At 44.0% G+C, this 18,582-nt stretch overlaps 1 protein-coding gene across 2 annotated transcripts in view; it reads left to right on the top strand.

Annotated features, from left to right (window-relative positions):
- Window positions 1-18,582, top strand: part of trappc9 (trafficking protein particle complex subunit 9) — a 167,310-nt gene that overhangs the window by 88,208 nt on the left and 60,520 nt on the right. For both annotated transcript variants that reach the window (XM_076011176.1, XM_076011177.1), the window contains one exon: window positions 4,568-4,678. In XM_076011176.1, coding sequence (XP_075867291.1) covers window positions 4,568-4,678 — 111 coding nt within the window. The remainder of the gene's footprint in view (window positions 1-4,567; window positions 4,679-18,582) is intronic.

The following is an 18,582-nucleotide window of genomic DNA, read 5'->3' on the forward strand; positions in this document are numbered from 1 at the left end:
TTGGGTCCATGTTGCCAAAAATAGCCCCTGCATTGGCAGCGTGCAAAGTCTGAGCAGGCTAATTAAAGCGTTACATTTCACGCGCGGGGAATACGTGACGTTTTCGTCCAGAGTTGACCTGCGAAAATCAGCACTTATTGATCCCGGATTTGCAAAATTGACTTGAGTGTGGCCCAGGCTCCATTAATCTCTATGCTTTAGCTTTCCCCTCGTAGTGTATACCTCTTCTACCACCCACTACCTCGCAATAACAGCATCCCCCCCTGTCCCTGCTAATGCCCCAACTTGTGTCAGCGACATGATTTGCTCTGTTATTGATGCGGGAACGATGGCAGTCAGACTACGAGTCCGGGCATTTGTCTCTTTTATATCGATATATTTTTGTGTGGGGATGAACCAGGAATGTGTGCCACTGGGCCACTGAGACAGACTGCTATTGAATCAATACAAGCAAATTGCTGACCTTATGGTCAATTTATCAAAGTTCCCTGAAACTGTCTGCGCTTTTTGTTTACCCGCTTTTTTTTATCAACTTAGACCGAGCAGATGTATATAATGCAGGAAAGGTCAGACTCTGCTGTGGCTCTGAATCTGTTTTAGGTCATTACTCACTCTCAGCTGCACATCATCATTGATCTCAAAAAGGCCTAAACACGTATATGGATAAAAAATATCCATAGAAGACGATACGATATGTGGCCATTGCACTGTGCCACTGTATAAGACCACATTGGAAGGACCACTGACCGTATGAAAAGATACATAGAACTTTAGGATTTATAAAGAAGGCCAACGTGGAAGTACCAAAAATCAACAGCGCGGCAATGGACAAAGTAGAGGTTGTTTCATACCTGCTGCAACCTTTATATTTTCACCAAAAGTAAACACGAGACAGATATAAGGGGAAAATAGCATTTATTAAAGAACACTAGAAAAACAGACAGTAAACACGCCCAAAATAGAGCCTCCTACTTATTTGAAATAGCCTGTATGAGCTGCCCTAGCAAGCCAAGGAAGTCGTTGTTAAATGGCGCAATGTTCGAGGCTTCCTCGCGGCAAAGAGCCATGTCCTCTCGACGAATCCGTATTTCCTCTCGCCTCAAGGCTCCTCGGATTCCCTAGCTTGCCGCGCCTCACGCAGGAGCAACCCGACTTTTTCCGAGCGCTGCGCCATTTGCCGCTCGTCGTTTTCGCGAATATGGTTGAACACACCGCGACGTCGAGGGCATTCCCGGTTCGCCTGCCTCTCCCCAAAAAGACAAAAAAAAAAAACATGTATTGAAGTAGCTGCTTTCAAAAAATGTATACACATATAAATGTATTTGTACAACATCAATAGTAGCTAATTGTATTCACGGTAAAATGTACCTGACACGGATCACTGCAAAGAAGGGGTTGGCGCCGATGTCCGCTCTGACAGGGGACATCAACGAGGACACTGAGCCAATCAGTGTCCTGCTCATCGCTACGTCACCACTAAACTCGCTTCGACTCGCTTGGCCCCTCGCGAGGCAATGAAAGCGCGCCCTAAATGGACTGGAAGCTGGCTCAAGATGGTGCTGACCGTGAAACCAACCTCTATTCTTCTGAATGGGTCTTCACAAACCAAATGGTATGCTCACGATGACTCTGCCCATCTTTATGTAGTCACTGGCTGCGTTTCCATTATCCATAGAATTGCGCAAAACCTAAATATCGCAATAAAAACACTGGTAATGGAAACAGCTGAGCTTGGAAAAACCTCTCAAATATGGCTGAAAGGTTTTGATGCTCTCATGGGGTGGTTTTTCAGACGTATCCATATAGAGGTATATCGCACAAGGGTCATGGAAACACTTTTTTCGCATTTACACGTCAGCGGACGTGGCGTACGGGGTCACGTGACCAGTTCACTTCAAGTAAAAATGTGAAAAGTGGAGACATTTCACTCCACCTCCATGGTTCAATGGCACCTCACAACTCATTTTGATGTATCCCGGGTCATTCGGACATTTTGAATATACAGTTTGTCTGTGAATTCCTCTGTGACGATCCTCTCCCAGAAATCCCTCATTTGTGTCCACTCCCATACATACGGACTTTGCCTTTGAGCTACCACCCACTGCCTTCGTCTCCTGACGATAACAGCAGCAGCAACAGCAGTAGTCACAACTGAAATACCGGCTCCAAATTGCAAAATGTTTTGTACCTCCATCCTCCCCAAAGCGGGGTCTCGCGGGACGAGATTTGACGAGAATTGCCGCTTCACGCCATTCAGTGGAAACACCTGCAAATCGCAATTGTACTTATCGCTATATTATCGCTTAAATATCCCTTTTATTTTGCGAACATCTGTGATAGAAACACAGCTACTGGGATGAGCACATAAAGACAATAGGTGGATATATTGATATTTCACTATTGTATGTTTGCCAGGGGTTGGGATACTGCAGGTAGCTTTGCTCCACCTCCACCCTGGCGCCTTCTTAAATAGGAACCTGCAAAGACCAGAACAGAGAAAAGTATTTTGAATCCTGTCTCGATCTCTGCGTCTTGGATTTCCATCAAAAATGTCCTCATGCACTCAAACTAAAAACAGAACCTCAAGCTTTTATCTACAGACACTCTGTGACCATCCCGCAAGCTGCAGGTTTCACCATTTTATTCAGTTTATCTTATGTACTTAGTGCGTGAGCAATGGGGCCATTTCTTAACTGGGAGCTTGATTGATCACCTCCATTAAACGACCCGGCTTATAAATCAGTACCTCGCCCCACTCAGCCCGTTAATCACGTCCGCCAGCCGAGAGAATGAGACAATTAAAGAAACATGGGTAGGTCTTAAAAAAATATGCTCATTTAATTGCCTGGGCAGTTTATTAGGGATGTGGGCAGGTTCGACAGCAGCCTCCATTAACGAGGATGTTTAGACAACGAGAATCTGGCAGGTGCATGAGGTTGTAGGTCAGGGTCTCTTGTTTAGTCCACAGACTACTAATGAGTTTTTTATTTTCTCTCGCTCTCTCTTTCTCTCTCTCTCTCTCTCTCTCTCTCTCTTTCTCTGGTTCATAAGAATGTGTGAATGTATTTACGAGATTAACTAAATGTGACATAGATTATACAATAATTTATAGTAATTACGTCAAGATACAGTTTCAAAATTGTGGATTTTTGCCACAAAACCTTGTATGGACAATACAAAGAAATTTTTAGTGCGTATTGAAATCAATTGTTTTTGCATGAGGATCTAAATGGCAGAAAGCAATAACAGCTTTTTTATTTGTTTGTTTTATTTATTTTATTCCTATATTGAATATGGGGCATAAAATTGCCACAGTTTTTATGATGTTTTATGGCTTCTGTAATATTGTGTTTTTGTTGCTCTGTTTGTGATGACAATGAAGACATTCTGTCCAGTTCAATGCAATAATGCATTCAATGTATCCAGCAATGGATACAGCAATGGATGGACAGGATCTGATTTGTTGATTTTGTGATTAATTAGTCTCTGCCTGTATCGCATTGATATTTTATTTTTAATAACAAAAGCCATTCCTGACACACATACACACGCACAAACACACACTGCTTGAGGCCAGGTAGAAGCAATACCATTATTTAGAATATAACCAGAAGATGTGATTTGAATACCTCCATTATTTATGTTCATCGTACAAAGACAGAGAACAAGCTTTGATATTGGATGAAACATGTCATCAACCCTCGCAGTCACTCCTTAAGAAAGCCACACCGGCTGCACCAGACGGTCATCAGCCCTCTTTGGTATCAGGTCCCTTTCATCCATCATTACGTAGAGGGGGAGGGGAAAGGGGGAAAAAAAAAAAAAAAAAAAACTACTTTGGGGAGGGTAAAATTAACTCTTTGAAAATCCAGCATCATGTCTTCTGTCTTGATCTTAATCACAAATTGGCCTTTTTATGATCTACATGAGAGTAGCAGGCCTGGGATGATGCGGAGATGGCCTGCTCCAGTCGGGCCTGCGGGCCTGATGAAAGCTTTGCCACCTTTTGATGTTATGACAAGGACTGATGAGGAGTCCTCGTCTTCTCTTGATCTCATGCATTTGCCTCCAATAGTGTGTGTGCGTGTGTATGTTCGCGAGTGCGTGTCTGCGACTGTGTTGTCGTCCAGCGGGGACATTTATTTTTGGAAAGTAATTTGGAAAGTTGTGCACAGTGGGAAATTTAAATGCGCATTATACCGAGTCATGGTAACGCTGATCTACACTACCAGTCAAAAGTTTAAACACACCTAATGAATTTATTGTCTTTTCTTTCAAAACTACACATGAACACGCATGGAATTACGAAGGAAACAATAAAATGTAAAATAAACATATTTGATATTTAAATTCTTCAAAAAAGCATACTTAAAGTTATTTAACGTCTTTTTCTTTGCTGCATAGTTCCATATATCTTGCTCATGTATTTGATGTCTTCAGTATCTATCTGCAGTGTAGAAAGTTGTAATAACTTGATGAGACGGTGTGTCCAAACTTTCGACTGGTAGTGTAACCGGACTATGCCCACCGCACCCACCTCACTTCCTGTCCTTGTGTCCACCCTCAGCACCCGCCAGTGTCACCTGCTGCTCGACATCTTCAACCCGACGGAGCACGAGCTCACCGTCAGCGCCAAGAACAACCAGGACCTGGTGCTGCACGCCAGCGAATGTCAGAGGTGAGAGGACAGTTTTCCTGTGTGCCAAAAAACATCGCTTCCCAATCTTCATTTTCTTGATTAAATCAAACTTTTTTTTTCTTTTTTTTCATAAAACCACTGCACCCTTTTCAACATAAGCCGAGGATGATTGTGCAAATCATGCCTCATGAACGTTGTTTGGTCTGATAAGACACATGGGGTCTGCTGTTTGTAACAAACAGCACAATGGGACGTGGAACATAATAGAATACCAAAGAAGAATCATGGCTCAGTAGCTTCACATTGCAAGCCAGTTGGATCGGCACAGAATCCAAGTCCAAAATGTTGCTCATCCAAGTAGAAAAAAACAGTACAATCTAGGGTTTTTTCTCCAGCAGGAATATCAGATGACCAATCGGTGTCCTCTGAGAAGAAAGGGGCAGTTTCTTTTTTTTTGTAGGTGGCCCAGCGCCACGACCCAAACAGGAGCACTGGCCTGTAAACTACTGGCTCCGCCGGTTGTATAATAACGCGGTTAGTCAGTTTTGAACAGACATCATCTGATCATGTTCCTTGTTTTATTTCCAAATGTTTTCATATGACCCTTTGCCAGAAACTTATAACAGGAAAAAATCCATCTGGTACGTCAGGGTATGATCACTTGCCCAGAGCTGTGATTTTACAGTCTAATACAGCAATAGACATGCCTTTTGTGTTATGAAAATATTGGGTACCCTCAAGCTTATTAGCGAGGCACTCAAAATCTTCCTGGAAATTTTAGTTTTTGAGTTAATTCTTTGAGGGTGCAAGGTGGTTCTTCAATCACAGGAAGAACTTTGTTAAGTTCACCAAAATAGTACATGTACCCGCTTTTCTCTTTTTTAACTCTTCATGCTGTACCCGAGTATCACGAGTGTGCTTCTCGATTTCCGCACGAGGCCACCCCGTCTTTCTGCTCGTCGTCTCGCCCGCTCCCTGTCAGCGCTGCTCACCCAGTGTGTTCTCTGTCACGAGCAGAGCTGCACTGTGGGTGACTCATAAGGCGGTGAAATGCCATTATTTGGGGGAATTAGTGGGCGGAAAGGGATCTTTTTTAGTTCGACACAAAACAACTCATCTCTCATCGCTCAGCCTGCTGCAAATTATCTTATGCGTGCGAGACTGCTCCAATGAACCCATCTGCATCGTTTAGTTTTTTTTTTTTTAGAGTTTTTATTACAAAGATAACTTGGGGATACAGGCAAGTAAGTGGCAGTTATTGAAGATTGTGTGTTCTTTTCTTCCAAAGATTGGCCTTTTGGTCTCACCTTGTTTGACAATCTTTGATAGCAGTGGTTTCAAATCAATCAGGTGATTAAAACGGTTCGCTTGATCTGCTAAGCCCATTTTTAGATACTTTTCATTTCATTTTCACTCTAGTGAATCAATCTTGCACACACGCACACTCACACACGTCTACAGAAAACAGCATATTTCTCTGCACACACAACCTCCAGCTTAGTTAAGGGAATGCCATTGGCTTACCTTGGAGGATAGCCTAGGATCGGCTTCTGTGGAGTCCACTGATGGCCAAGCGACAGATAAACTTTTCAAAACGTTTGAAAATAAATGCATGTTACCAACATTATCGACCGTCAAAAGTATGGACAGTTTCAAATCATTTCCATTTCATTTTGATGAATGAAAAATATTTCTGACATTACTAAACCCAAGATCTTGCATTAATTTCCTGGTTAAAACCTAATGTAATGTATTTTTACACTGACTGACAATTCCTGCGTCCGCTGCCGTTGCGTGCGACTCCGCCAGTCAGCGCCTCCAACCCCGCGACTGTCTCAGCAGGCTTGATAGACATAAATTCATTATTAGAAGATTAACTCAGATCAAGTATATTGATTCCTTTCACGGTGTTACACCATTTCTGCAGGTACGCCTTTCAGGCGGGAGAATGAGGATGCGGCTGCACTCAGCGAGCCCCCTGCTTGGATCATTTCCTTTGACACACACGAGCACACGTACCGATTATTCAGAGTGGCGTGGGGCTTTGCATACAGAGAGAATCCAGTGCCGCAGGTTGTGTAGCATTCCGTCTGCCGAACCATATTGCGCTTGTCCCCCCCCCCCCCCCCCCCCCCCCAGCCCTGTCATTTCACGTTTCTCTCCTTGGCTGTGATGAATGAGGTGTCAGGGGCAAGATGTTTTCTGGAGTCTTCATCTGAGACTGCTGAAGCCAAGGCGTCAATCTAGCAGTAACAAAAAATGACTCTGTCAGTCATACGCGCCTTCCCCCGCGGCGACCGCGCTTTAATTGTCTCAAACGAGGGTTATCGAAATCAAAAGGAGGCGGGGAAACTTGCTCAGTAGTGCCGAGGCCTGAGAGAAACAAAAATAAACTAGTGGAGCCGGTTTGAAGCCAATTTAGATGCAGGTCTGGTCCACGTACTGTATTGTGTCTTCCTGTGAAGTGGACACATAAAGAGGAGGCGATGGGGTAAGTAACAGGGTCCTGCTTTTATCTTTTCATATCATTCACTGGCATGTCTCTTTGCAAGGTCTTTATCCCCTTGATGGTGCTCTTTTAATGGGCCTTTGTAGGGAGGCAAGTGAAACACCACCGAGTGCGAATAGTTACTCTGATGTTTTGGAGCCGAGCCAGGTTCCCAAAGGCTGCTGTGACGCCACGCAGTGATGCCCAACTTTATAACCATATATTTTTTTGTATTCGTTTCATTTTGCCGATGTTTGCTTTGAACAAGGCCGAGCAGACAGAGGGGACAAATGAAGGACGTGACGTAAGCTAAAGTGTTCTCACAGGCATTGCGGTCTGTTTGGCACTAATGTGAAGTTTCAAAAAGAAGGGACAAGGACAATGAAATATTGTGCAAACAGATAAGGCAGTAACAGCTGATAAGATATTATCATTATTAGCCGTGGATGTATTATTTTATATTTTCACCTATTAGGACTGCACTCATGTGGCCAATCCCTGCAGCATCCCGGTTTGTTTTGGTCCTTGCAAATCTTATGAAACATATTTGCATTTCTGTATTTACACGCCTGGGATTTAAATGCTGCATGGTTTCCACTATTGATTAGAGCCCATCCCATATATTGGACAGCTAATTTGCTGTGAACTGTTAAAAGAGGAAAGCTGACATCACATTGTGATCCAGATATCTAATTAGCCACCTACTCCAACACACTAACTGGCATATAAATTAAGGGAAATGTGTCTTGGGTCCGAGCCAACAAGATTACTGTGCTTCAGTACACTAACTAAACTGCCTTGCCACGGTTTGTGAGCCTTAATGCCAGTTTGTTTGTGGTTGCCATTTTTGCATAGTGATTACATTCAAGATAGAACACTCTTAACGACAGCAGTTAAACTCTCAGTAATGCCACACCATTTTTTGATTTTATATAGCAAGCCAGTTTGTGCACCCAGAAGGGGGTAATGACATTATATGCCCCTACATCACTAGTTTGACATTATAGAAGTAGCAGTGAGTAACGTTTGTTTCTTTTTGCAATGATGGGCCCCTAGCATAACTTAAAAGCGTCTCTCTGTAATATAGGTAAACTTTCCATAATTTAAATCAGTCAATCAACTTTTATTTATAGAGTGCAAAATGACATGTTTAGGCGTTCCAAACAGCTTTTCTCCAGAGAAACCTACAGATGCCTCCCTAGCAGGGAAAATACCCAGTTGGATGAAGTTTCCAGCAGACACAAACGCTGCAGGTCGGCCCTTGGCTTTTGAGCTGGAAAGGAATTAGAGTAAATGGCGGTGACAGTTGCGGCTAGTTACAAAGGAAACTGTCATTATCCACACCAGCTGCATTTCCATTACCCCTAGAATTGTGCAAAACCTAAATAATGCAATAAAAAAAAACTGTTCCTGGAAACACCTAAACTTCAAAAAAACCTCTCAAATATTGATAAAAGTTTTTTACGCTCTCATGAGATGGTTATTTTCAGTCATGTTGATATAGAGATACATCAAAAACGTGTCATGGAAACACGCATTTACACGTCAGTGGACGTGACGTATGGGGTCATGTGGCAAGTTCAGTGAAGTGAAAATGGCGCGTTATGTTAGTCGTGAGACACGATTTTACGAGAATTACAGTTTATGCGCTTCACACCATTCAATGGAAACACCTGCAAATCGCAATTGTACTTTGTCGAAATTTTTTGAAATATTCCTTTTATTTTGCGACAAACTGTAATGGAACGCAGCTACTGATGTACTAGCTGGCGATCAGGAGGCTCGGAGTCCAAGAGGCTTCCGTTCCAACATCCAGAGACTCCTATTATTCCTCCTCCTCCTCCTCCTATTATGTTCCTTTCTGTAGAAAAGCCCATTCAGCTACTACATGCAACATATGACCCACTGACTAGGTAAAATTAAAATCTATGAATATATTTTAGTCATCAGTGTATCCCATCTGTGGAAATGGTGAAATGACAAAACCTCACAACAATTATTCCTCGAGTGGCTGTTCCTCTTTTTTTTTTTTTTTCAAACCCCCTGAGCTTCGGGAAACAAAACGCTGCCCTGCGATAAAAAAAATAAAAAAAATAAAAAAATAAATCATGCAAATTAGCGCCGCCGCCCTCACACGCTTTGTATTCTGCGTGTCCGAAAATGGAGCAGTGCCGTGCAACATCCGATAGCGCCGACCTTTGTGCGGCCGAGTCGGCGCTCTAATGAGCGAATTATGATGAGACGGAGCAAATTAAAGTGTCTGTTATTAATGCCAATTGGAAGCAAGTTAGAAAATGTCGTCCTGGAAGTCGTCCTCGGAAGTAATAAACACAAAGCGACGCCCGGGGAATTTTAATCGACTGGATTCGGCCGTCGTCGCACACGGGGAAGTTTTCTTGGGCTTGACACGCACGTGCCCGCGCAGCGTCTAATTATCTGCGGCGGAGAGCGGCAGGATCCGAGCGGCTCGTCGCGAGCTGGCAGCTGTCACGACTCAGCCAGCGTTAGAGCAACCCTGGTTGTCGTCATGTGATGTTACATTGTGGCTGTTGTGTTTGCTTGGTTTGTTCACTAAGGATGTGTAGACCAGGTAATCGATCAGAAGATTGGCCCGGACCATTTGTGGCATTTTGGAAATAAGCTGCACTCACCAGGCCAAATTAAAAAGAAAAAAAAGGAGATCTTTACTAAAAAATTATAAAGCTGTGTAGATTGCATTTAGAAAAAAAAAAAAAAAACTTTCAACATTTTACATTAAAATACCTTTGTTCCCAATGGTATTTCATGGATTTTGATTGATTCAAGCTCACAATTTTTTGCTGACTTGTTATTCAACCAAACCAATAAGTTATCTTGCTGTTGTACTGTGTGTCAGTCTTGTGGCGGACCTGCCATATAAATATTGGTCAGAGGAAATTGATAAACCCGTATTGGTTTGTAGTTCACGGTAATGAGAGCTTTTAAAGTTTATTGCCGTCTGTCAAAGAATAATTTCAGTGGTTGATCTCCAGCCTTGAAAGACATCTTGTTTTTTTTTTGGCTTGCGTTGATTGCATTTGCCTCTGAAGCACAGCTGTGAACGCTGCATTTTCCAAAGCCATTGGCTGCCAGTCATCACTACCTATATCCCTTTCCATTTTCCCTTTTTTTTTATGGAGACTTTTGCGCCCCCTAAAGCACTTTAAAGCATGCCTCCTCTTTGTTCCCAGTGCCGTTTGGCTCTTTGAAAATCGGTGCACACGAGGGCAGACGTGCCTCATCGGTCGGGCTATTCAAACAAAGCCTGTTTCCATGGCGACCACCTTTCCCCTTTATTGTGCTACTTTATGGTAGCAGAGCGCGCAATGCATACTCAGTCTCTTGTTCTGTCCTAAAACAGAACAAAACAAAACAAAACAAAAAAAAACAGCACCAGCCTGGGCGCACATATTGCATTTGCTTGAACAAATTCATGTGTTCATTTGAGACGAAGTGCACGTGCTTGTTGGTGAAGAGCGTCATGCGCAACGGGGACAGAAATGCTACCCAGCTCAGGAGAGTGTCAATGCTGTTATTGGTTCTTTTTACGTAGATGTGAACCGACTGCCGCGATTTACATCCGCCGCTGCTCCACCTCTCCCCGGGATTCAGCTTCACGCCACTGTCATTTTTTTTTTTCTAAGCATCTGCAGGAGATTTCTCCCTTTCGCTCTCTCGTGTTTCTTGAAATAATGCCTTCTCCTGCGAGGGGTGTTTTAGTCCGGTTGAGTGTCTCGAGAAGGGTTAGCCGCGCCAACTTTCGTATCCCTTTGAGTCAAATGCTCTCGGCGGCTTACGTGTGCACCGACTTTGAATAGGTTGATTAACTCTCCGCCAGTTGCCCGAGGGAATAGCAAAGCAGCAGGTAAAATATTAGATGCAGTCTATCTTTTGATTGCGTGTCTAAGTTAATATTGTGAATTTACGTATATTCCTTCTTATTTCACTCACTTTTTGCTTTTATTGATCCTTGACATAATTAAAACATTCCACCTGACCTTCAGTTCACCTCCCATTTTATGTGAAAGTAATTTAAATAGTGCTCTCTCACTATAATGATGTGTTTCCAGGCTGCTAATGAACTCCTTAAACCTGAGAAATGTGTCCCTAAATGTATGTAGTTTTGGAAACGGTTCTTTCATCCATCTGATACCGCATTTGATACCTCTGCCAGTTCCTTGACAACACTGTCAGTCAGATGTTTCTTCCGACCTCTGAGACCACGTAGCAACCTTGGATGTTTTTTTAATCCAAAGCAGGTACATAGCATCAAGTAATCAGTTTCAGATAACAAATTATGCAAGGCTGCGCCACTGGAATCTAGACGGAAAAATGATCATCTGAAAATGAGTACTACACGAGTAAAATACTATCATATACAAGCTGCGCTGCCCTGTCTTCAGATCTATCCTTCTTCCTCTTCTATCCCCCCGTGCCCTCCTCCTCCTCCTCCTCCTCCTCTTCAGCTGCGGCGTCTAAAAATGGCAAAAAGGAAAAAAACGCCCTCCGAAAATAGCTTCTCAGTCTCGGCAGCAGCGGGGATAAAAATAGCTCGCTCGTTCCTAACCCCCGGTAACGCTCCTCGCCCGTAACACGGCTCATTTTAAAATAACAGCCCTCGCGTTGTGGCGATTGTCCGTGCAGATGCCTTCTTCAGTCTCTATTCACGAGCGATAATTGGCAGCGGGGCAGTTGGAAGGGGAGAGATTCATCTTCTGCTGCGGCCGCAACGAGGAGGGGGGATGCGGATGGATGGAGCGCCGCTGCAGCCGCCGCAGCACACAAAGGGTTACAGCGAGTCAGCCGCAGTCTAAAAATAGACTGTTGTTCTCGCCTGCCTCTGCACGGGCCTCTATGGGCGTCCGCCCTTAAGCTCCGGCACGTGAGGTAAAAATAAACCTCTTCTCACAACACAACTCGTGCTCGCGCCTGCGCCTTCTCGGCTCCCAGCTTCTCCCCGGTGACACAAAAACAATCACCGCCCATTAAAAATATATGCAAAAAGGCTCCGATGAAATGCTGCTCGCAAATAATTCCCCCCAACACTGCCGGCACTGAGAATTATTCAAGCTGTCCGCTGCGCCGTGTGCATTGTGGCACGCCCGTCGCTCTTGGGATGGGGAAGAAAAAAAGGAATGGTGCTTTAAATGATGTCGGTGGATGTGAGGATGTAGTAGTAGTAGCTGCTCCTCTTGTGCCGGTGGACTGGTTCACAGACGGAGCTTCACCCCACCTTGGAAATGATTGGTTGCTCTGCCTGCTCTCGGGTCAGACACCCCTCCCTCCCCCCATACGCTTTAATGTGATTATCGTGTACTTTGTGGTTTGAGGCATTGCGGCGTTTAATTAAGGCGGGTTCGCGACCGGCTCGTCCCTACCTGCCGTTATTGCTGGCATTAAAACGGTGCCTCGGTGCGACAGATCATGGCAGGAGGGCTGTGGTTGGCAGAAATCGTCTCGGAAGATGTTTGATTTTCTTTTGTAACACAAAGCATAAAATTGAAGAGGCGTAAAGGGTACCAATGCTCCTGTGCAGTAACTTTCATAGAAATATATATTGTTCTGTGTTCTTTCCAGGGAGGGGAACAAAAAAAAATAAAGACTTGCTTAACTGGCCTTTCACTGCACACTGTTCAATTAAGAGCTAAAACTGCTGTAAATATTTAATTACTGTCTTCGGTTGCCTTCCGTGGTAAGCAGCCTTCTCTTACAGCATCAGCTTCCATTATCTGTCCCTTAATTATCTATAAGCACTTATCCTTTAGAAGGCCTGCAGGCAGGGAGGTGGGGGGGGGGAAATGGGGGGGGGGGGGGGGATCCTCTCCAAGCCAAGACTGGAGCAGATTCCCGCTAGTTTATCACGCTGGGGGTGTCAAATGATGAGAAATTCACTCTCACATTCTTATCCAGTCTGTAATGTAGAGCCATAAATTAACCTGCATGTCTGAAGAGCCCCAGGTGGCCAGCGGACTAGGGGCCCAGAACCCTCTGGTGGCGAGGTTACGCTGACAACCGCTGCATCATCACGCTGCACCGAACACGGGGTCCACGGCTTCGGAAGTCTCAAGTGCACTCTTGATCACGGGAGTCGCGCTCTTAATAAACTGGCAAATAACCTCGCGCTGCAGCTGGATCGTCATGATTTTATCAGTGAAACTTAGCCCATCCATCTTGCCCGCCCTTTAACGGACCGCGCTCTCAGCCCCTCTTAAACTTCAGATGATTCCATAAGCATTTAGTGTGCTTTGCGGATCAAAAAATAACAATAATACTACTATAGGTCTAATCGGGCATATGTTTCGGATGCATCCTGGGGCATTTTTCCACAGGGTTGCTAGGTTCCAGCTCGGTGCGTTACAGCTCAGTTATCACGCATTTCCACGGACGCCAACACAGTTCCAAGGGTAACGATTTTGGTACCTGCTTTGTTGGAGTTCCAAGCGTTCTGAGCAGAGACCATAATGGTGATGTAGCAACGTGCAGGGCACTGATTGGGTAAGAGTTTTGACGACAACCAGAGGGAGTCTTTCACAAAAGAACCAAACTGCCATTTTTAAATGCCCCGCCTTTTTTTCACGTATTAAAAGCCGAAATGTTTCTGAAACTGTACCATGGGCGAATGAAGAGATGCAGACGTTTCTGTTCTCTGTTGCCGAAGAAAAAGCTCAAAGAGAGCTGGACGGACGGAGCGACACGCAATGAAAAAATCTTCCTGGTTTTGCAGCCTGTGGCCGGCGCTTTACAGCAAAACAGTGTCTGGGGAAACTCAAAAAAAAAAAATGCAGAGCGACTACCAAAGCACCAAGGACTACAACAGTCGGAGTGGAACGAATAGAGAAAATGTTGGAGGTTTGTTCAGCCTAATGCGGATGCGATGGACCACCGACCCAGTGGGCAACGGCGGGGAGACGGGCTCGACTCGGCCGCTGGGCGACGAGAGAACAGTCGGCCACGGCACTATTTGAAAACATGCATGAGGACTGTAAATGTGTTTTGTAACCTCGAGCAACTTTAGTTTGAAGGCTATTTGCAAAGTACAGCCGCTGAATCGTGTGGGTAAACCGTTAGCCACCACCGCTAACTCTGTGCTCTGCATGTGTGTTGTGTTCACTGGCAGCAAAACTTAAGAGGCAGCGATTCTGACTCGCAAGTTTCGGAAGTTTCGCTCTTAAGTTTTGCTCGTAAGTTTCGCTCCTTGTTGCGATTTTAACGCTGCTAGCTTGTTAACACAGGTCGAATCGAGCTGTTGCTGTTATGTGCTTTGTGTGGACTTAAGGTGTGCGGATATTCTTGCCTAATAATAAACAACTGAGATCCAAGTGATTAGGTTTAGCGTCTACATTTTCTCTGCTAGGACAGTGTTTTCATAAAAGTCAACAATATTACACAAAATCATTCTAAGCCCTACTAAAATGTCTTGCACAAAACAAAACAAAACCACGGTCAATACAAAAACTAAATCCTATGGTTCCGGGGATACGGGAGGCAAAAACAAATAAAAATGTCCAAGGACCTTCAGTTCGCCTTGCAACCGTAACTCCGCCCAAGCTAAAGGAAATTCCTTCCAACTGAGCTATACTGTACCGTGAAGGGCTGGCACCAACCTTGCAGGGCCAGTGGAAAAACGCCCCAGCTGGACGCCTCCCTGGAGAGGTGTTCAGGACATGTCCCACCAGGAGGAGACCTCGAGCAAGACCCAGGACACGCTGGAGGGACTTTGTCTCTTGGCTGGCCTGTGAACCCCTTGGGGTCCCGCCGGATGAGCTGGAGGAGGTGACGGGGGCCAGGGAAGTCTGGACATCTCTGCTGAGACTGTTGCCCCCACGACCCAACTCCAGATAAAGCGGTAGAAGATGGATGGATGGAGGTCTAATCAAAGCCTAAATTTATAAATGCAAACCGCATTTCAAATGATGTTTTTGACATTGACTTAAATCTGGACATCGACGGGATGTTTTTGTTTAGTTGGGGTGAAGGCAGGTTGACACCCTGGATAAGTGTCCTGTTTATCACAGGGCCACATAGAAAGACAACTATTAAATGCTGACCAGAAAAAAAAAAATATACCACTTTCAAATGCAAAGCCTAATCGACTGACGCATAATGAGGGGGGTGAAATGACAGACCTCTTCTTGAATGCACAGACATGAATATCATTGCTCATTCTGCAGATCCAGGCTTGCATCTCTGCATTCATCGGCTGGATTTATTAGAACCTTCATTCCCGGCTCGCCTTTTCCAACTGATAGAAATACAGGTGGAATTGGTCCATCCAGCCGTCGGTCCAATCTCCCATCTACCTTTGCCCTGTTTCTTGGCCAGGAAAATGAAGGCCAAGCAGGCTGTTATCGGTGAAGTGCTGCGGTGAGCCATGGGCCTTACAATGCGAGTGGGAATTGTGCCTCGAGATGTTCGAACCGTGGCCTCGGCCTTGCCCTCGAGTTGTTATTAAACGCCCTTTAATAGACTAGATTAGTCTCCAGATAAGGTCTAATCCTTCAAAAAAAAGAAAAAAAAATCCTCAATCAAATCAATGGAATGAGAAGATGGCTTGAGAGCTCCACCTCCTCATGTTCTCTCCAGGCTTGGCCGAAGGAGAAACGATCTCCTTGGTTTGGACAGCTTAGCTGTGAATGCCGCACTTGATGGGCAACTTCTCTTTTTGTTCTCTTTCATTTTAAATTGCTTTTTCTGCACCGCTTTATTGGTCCGCTGATTGCTTGAAGACACAATTTCAAGTGCATATGCCGCCAATAATACCTTCACATTCACCAGCAGCCTATAAGTTCTGTCAAACCGACATTTATTATGATAAAACAGCGTAATCATGTGGGAATGTTGAATTTTTAACCAGAGAACAGCTCTTTTTAAACTGGAATATGTCATCTTGTCTTTTAAGCAGCACTGTTTTTCACCATGCATGACTAAGTGCACTCCAATGCCTCATCTCAAACTGTGACACCATATACCTTCAATCCAGTACCATCAATTTACAAATCCTGGTAGAGCTTGACCTGTAATTGGCCTCACAAATCTGTTTGCTTATATAGAAGTTGTATGTAAAATAAAATGGGTCTTGAAATCAACTTGAGATGAGTGGATTAATCAAAGAAAAATTAACAATTTCCAAAAACACACGTAAAGGTAGTAATTGAGACAGCTGTGCTTGCTGCTGCTACACTTTCATAGTGAATTGGGTGTCAACAAATATGAGACGTTTCTCTCTTCATGTTCTACGTTTTTTTGTTTTGTTTTGTTTTTTGAAAAACATTTGTTGCCATATACTTACTACGTTTGAAGTCTCAAATTAAATGTGACCGTCTGGCAACATAAACACAAAACAGTCCCAGGCTTTACCAGGCATCCTCCCATTTTGAGCCCTTTGTCACTGTTGCATCATGGTATTTTTAGACCTAGTTTGTAACGTAGTCCTTTGAAGCTGACTTAATGAAAAAAGCAGCGGACATCTGAAAAGGGACTTCAGTCAATGACATAATCCAAGTAACACTAATCTTCAAAGGTGGCTGTGTTTAAGGGGTTTCAGTCGAAGCAGGAACTCTATTTGTGTCTGGTTTGAAGCCCTAATTGTTATTTAATGTTTCTCCCGCTTTGTTGTAAAAGGCTGTGAAATGATAATTGAATTTGCCTTTCTCCTACGGTGCACTTTGATGTACGCGTTCAAGGGCTTCTTTTCTTGCTGCGTAATTTCATTAATTGCAGCGTATCAGACAGGTGAAGGCAGCAGATCACCTGTAATTTGCCTAAACTGATATCTTGCTCAGAAATGAGTGGAGACACAACAGAGCACTTAAGTCGTTCTGGCAGTGATTCAGCCAGCTTCACTCCTGCGACTGCCGCGGAAAATTACTCTTCCAAGAGACGTAGTGGCCTCTGACCCGAACTCCAGAGATAAAGCTACACGTCAATACGCGGGTCCACTATTCCTGCTAGTTGGACAGAATAGAAATCGCCAAGAAGTTGGTGCTGAAGCTCGCACTTTCTTTCGCCGAGATACCAGTTGCATTATGCAGACAGGTATTGTTTTTTTAATAGTCCATTATTCAGAGTCAGGTGCTGGGCTCAAGCCTGCATTATGCAATATGTCGAAGTCAGCAGTATGGGGAGAGCTGCTTAAGGTTATAGCTAAACTCGAAATTGCAATTTCACTTATTCACATGACACTTTTCTACCCATGGAGGAAACTCTGTTGACATCCTCTCATCTGGATAACTAGTGTCATACATGCAACATGTTCTGTCATGTTAGTTGACTTCCCCACAAACATGAACAGGCAACAGGACGCGTTTCGCAAAAAGCACGTCAATGTTTCCGGCAAGATTTTTGTTGTTGTTGTTGTTCTCTATTTGATGAATGCATGTTGTAGTTTGTGACTATTATATGCTTTATTGTGCTTTATTTATTGGCTTTGGCACTGCGTTAAAGTACGTCCCACCTTACCAGAGTGAATATATACAGTATATGGATTAGAAAAAGTTGTAGTCACATCCATTTACATAGTGGCGATCAGTCAATGGGTGCACTTTGGAATAAGTGCCCTACAAATTGGCTTTATGATGTGGCATTCGTCAGTGGAACATCAGCAATATTGTTCTTCTTTAATTGATTTCAATAATAAGTCCCGGTCGTTGTTTTTGTCATTTGAAGACAGTAAAAACAGTTTGTGGAGCCTCATTATCGCTGAGGTGCAGCCGCCATGTTTCGTCCTTCTGCGACAAAGTGGCTCCTGGAATGTTTCTGGTAGTGCATGCAGTCCTTTCTTTGAGAACTCTTCTGCTGTCAACAGCAAAGTCTTCTTCTGCGATCGCATCATAACAATGATAATGATATGGATGACATACTGATAATTATTTTGAAACTTCTGCGCAAAATTTTGTGATGTATGAACTGACTTCACACGTACAGTATTTGCACCAAAGTGTTAAAGGCAGTTGAGGAACATTTTACTGAAGATTGAAAACTGTTTCCTACCACTCTGGTTGCATTTTCCAATCCTCATAACCAGTCTTTGGCCCTGTTTGCACTTGGTCATTTCAAGCGTTTTTCGTATTCCGATCGGCAAAAATCAAGTGGAAACAGTCCAAATCCGTATCGTCATCCGATTACTCAAACCACCAGCATAGCATAGCATTCCTCACGGACGTGCGAACAAAACGCCATCTCAGTCCACATTAACGACCGCCTACTCCACTCACCTCTGCCGTGTACGTACTCGGTCGGCGCCCCACCTCCCTGCGTCGTCATTATAAAGTTACAAACAAGAAGCCAAAACAAATCATTTCTGTTGGACTCTTTTATTAGGATGATAATAAATTACATTCCGCATTAGCGTATTTTGTCAGCGGAGCAGCGGTCGCAGTTTCCCACACATGAGATTAAACGTTGCATCCGAACATTTGCCAGCCACCGTTGATCCGAA

This window comes from Nelusetta ayraudi, unplaced genomic scaffold (assembly GCF_046127955.1).
Source record: "Nelusetta ayraudi isolate G7.1 ecotype Tasmania unplaced genomic scaffold, CSIRO-AGI_Nayr_v1 ptg000135l, whole genome shotgun sequence".
NCBI lineage: Eukaryota > Metazoa > Chordata > Actinopteri > Tetraodontiformes > Monacanthidae > Nelusetta > Nelusetta ayraudi.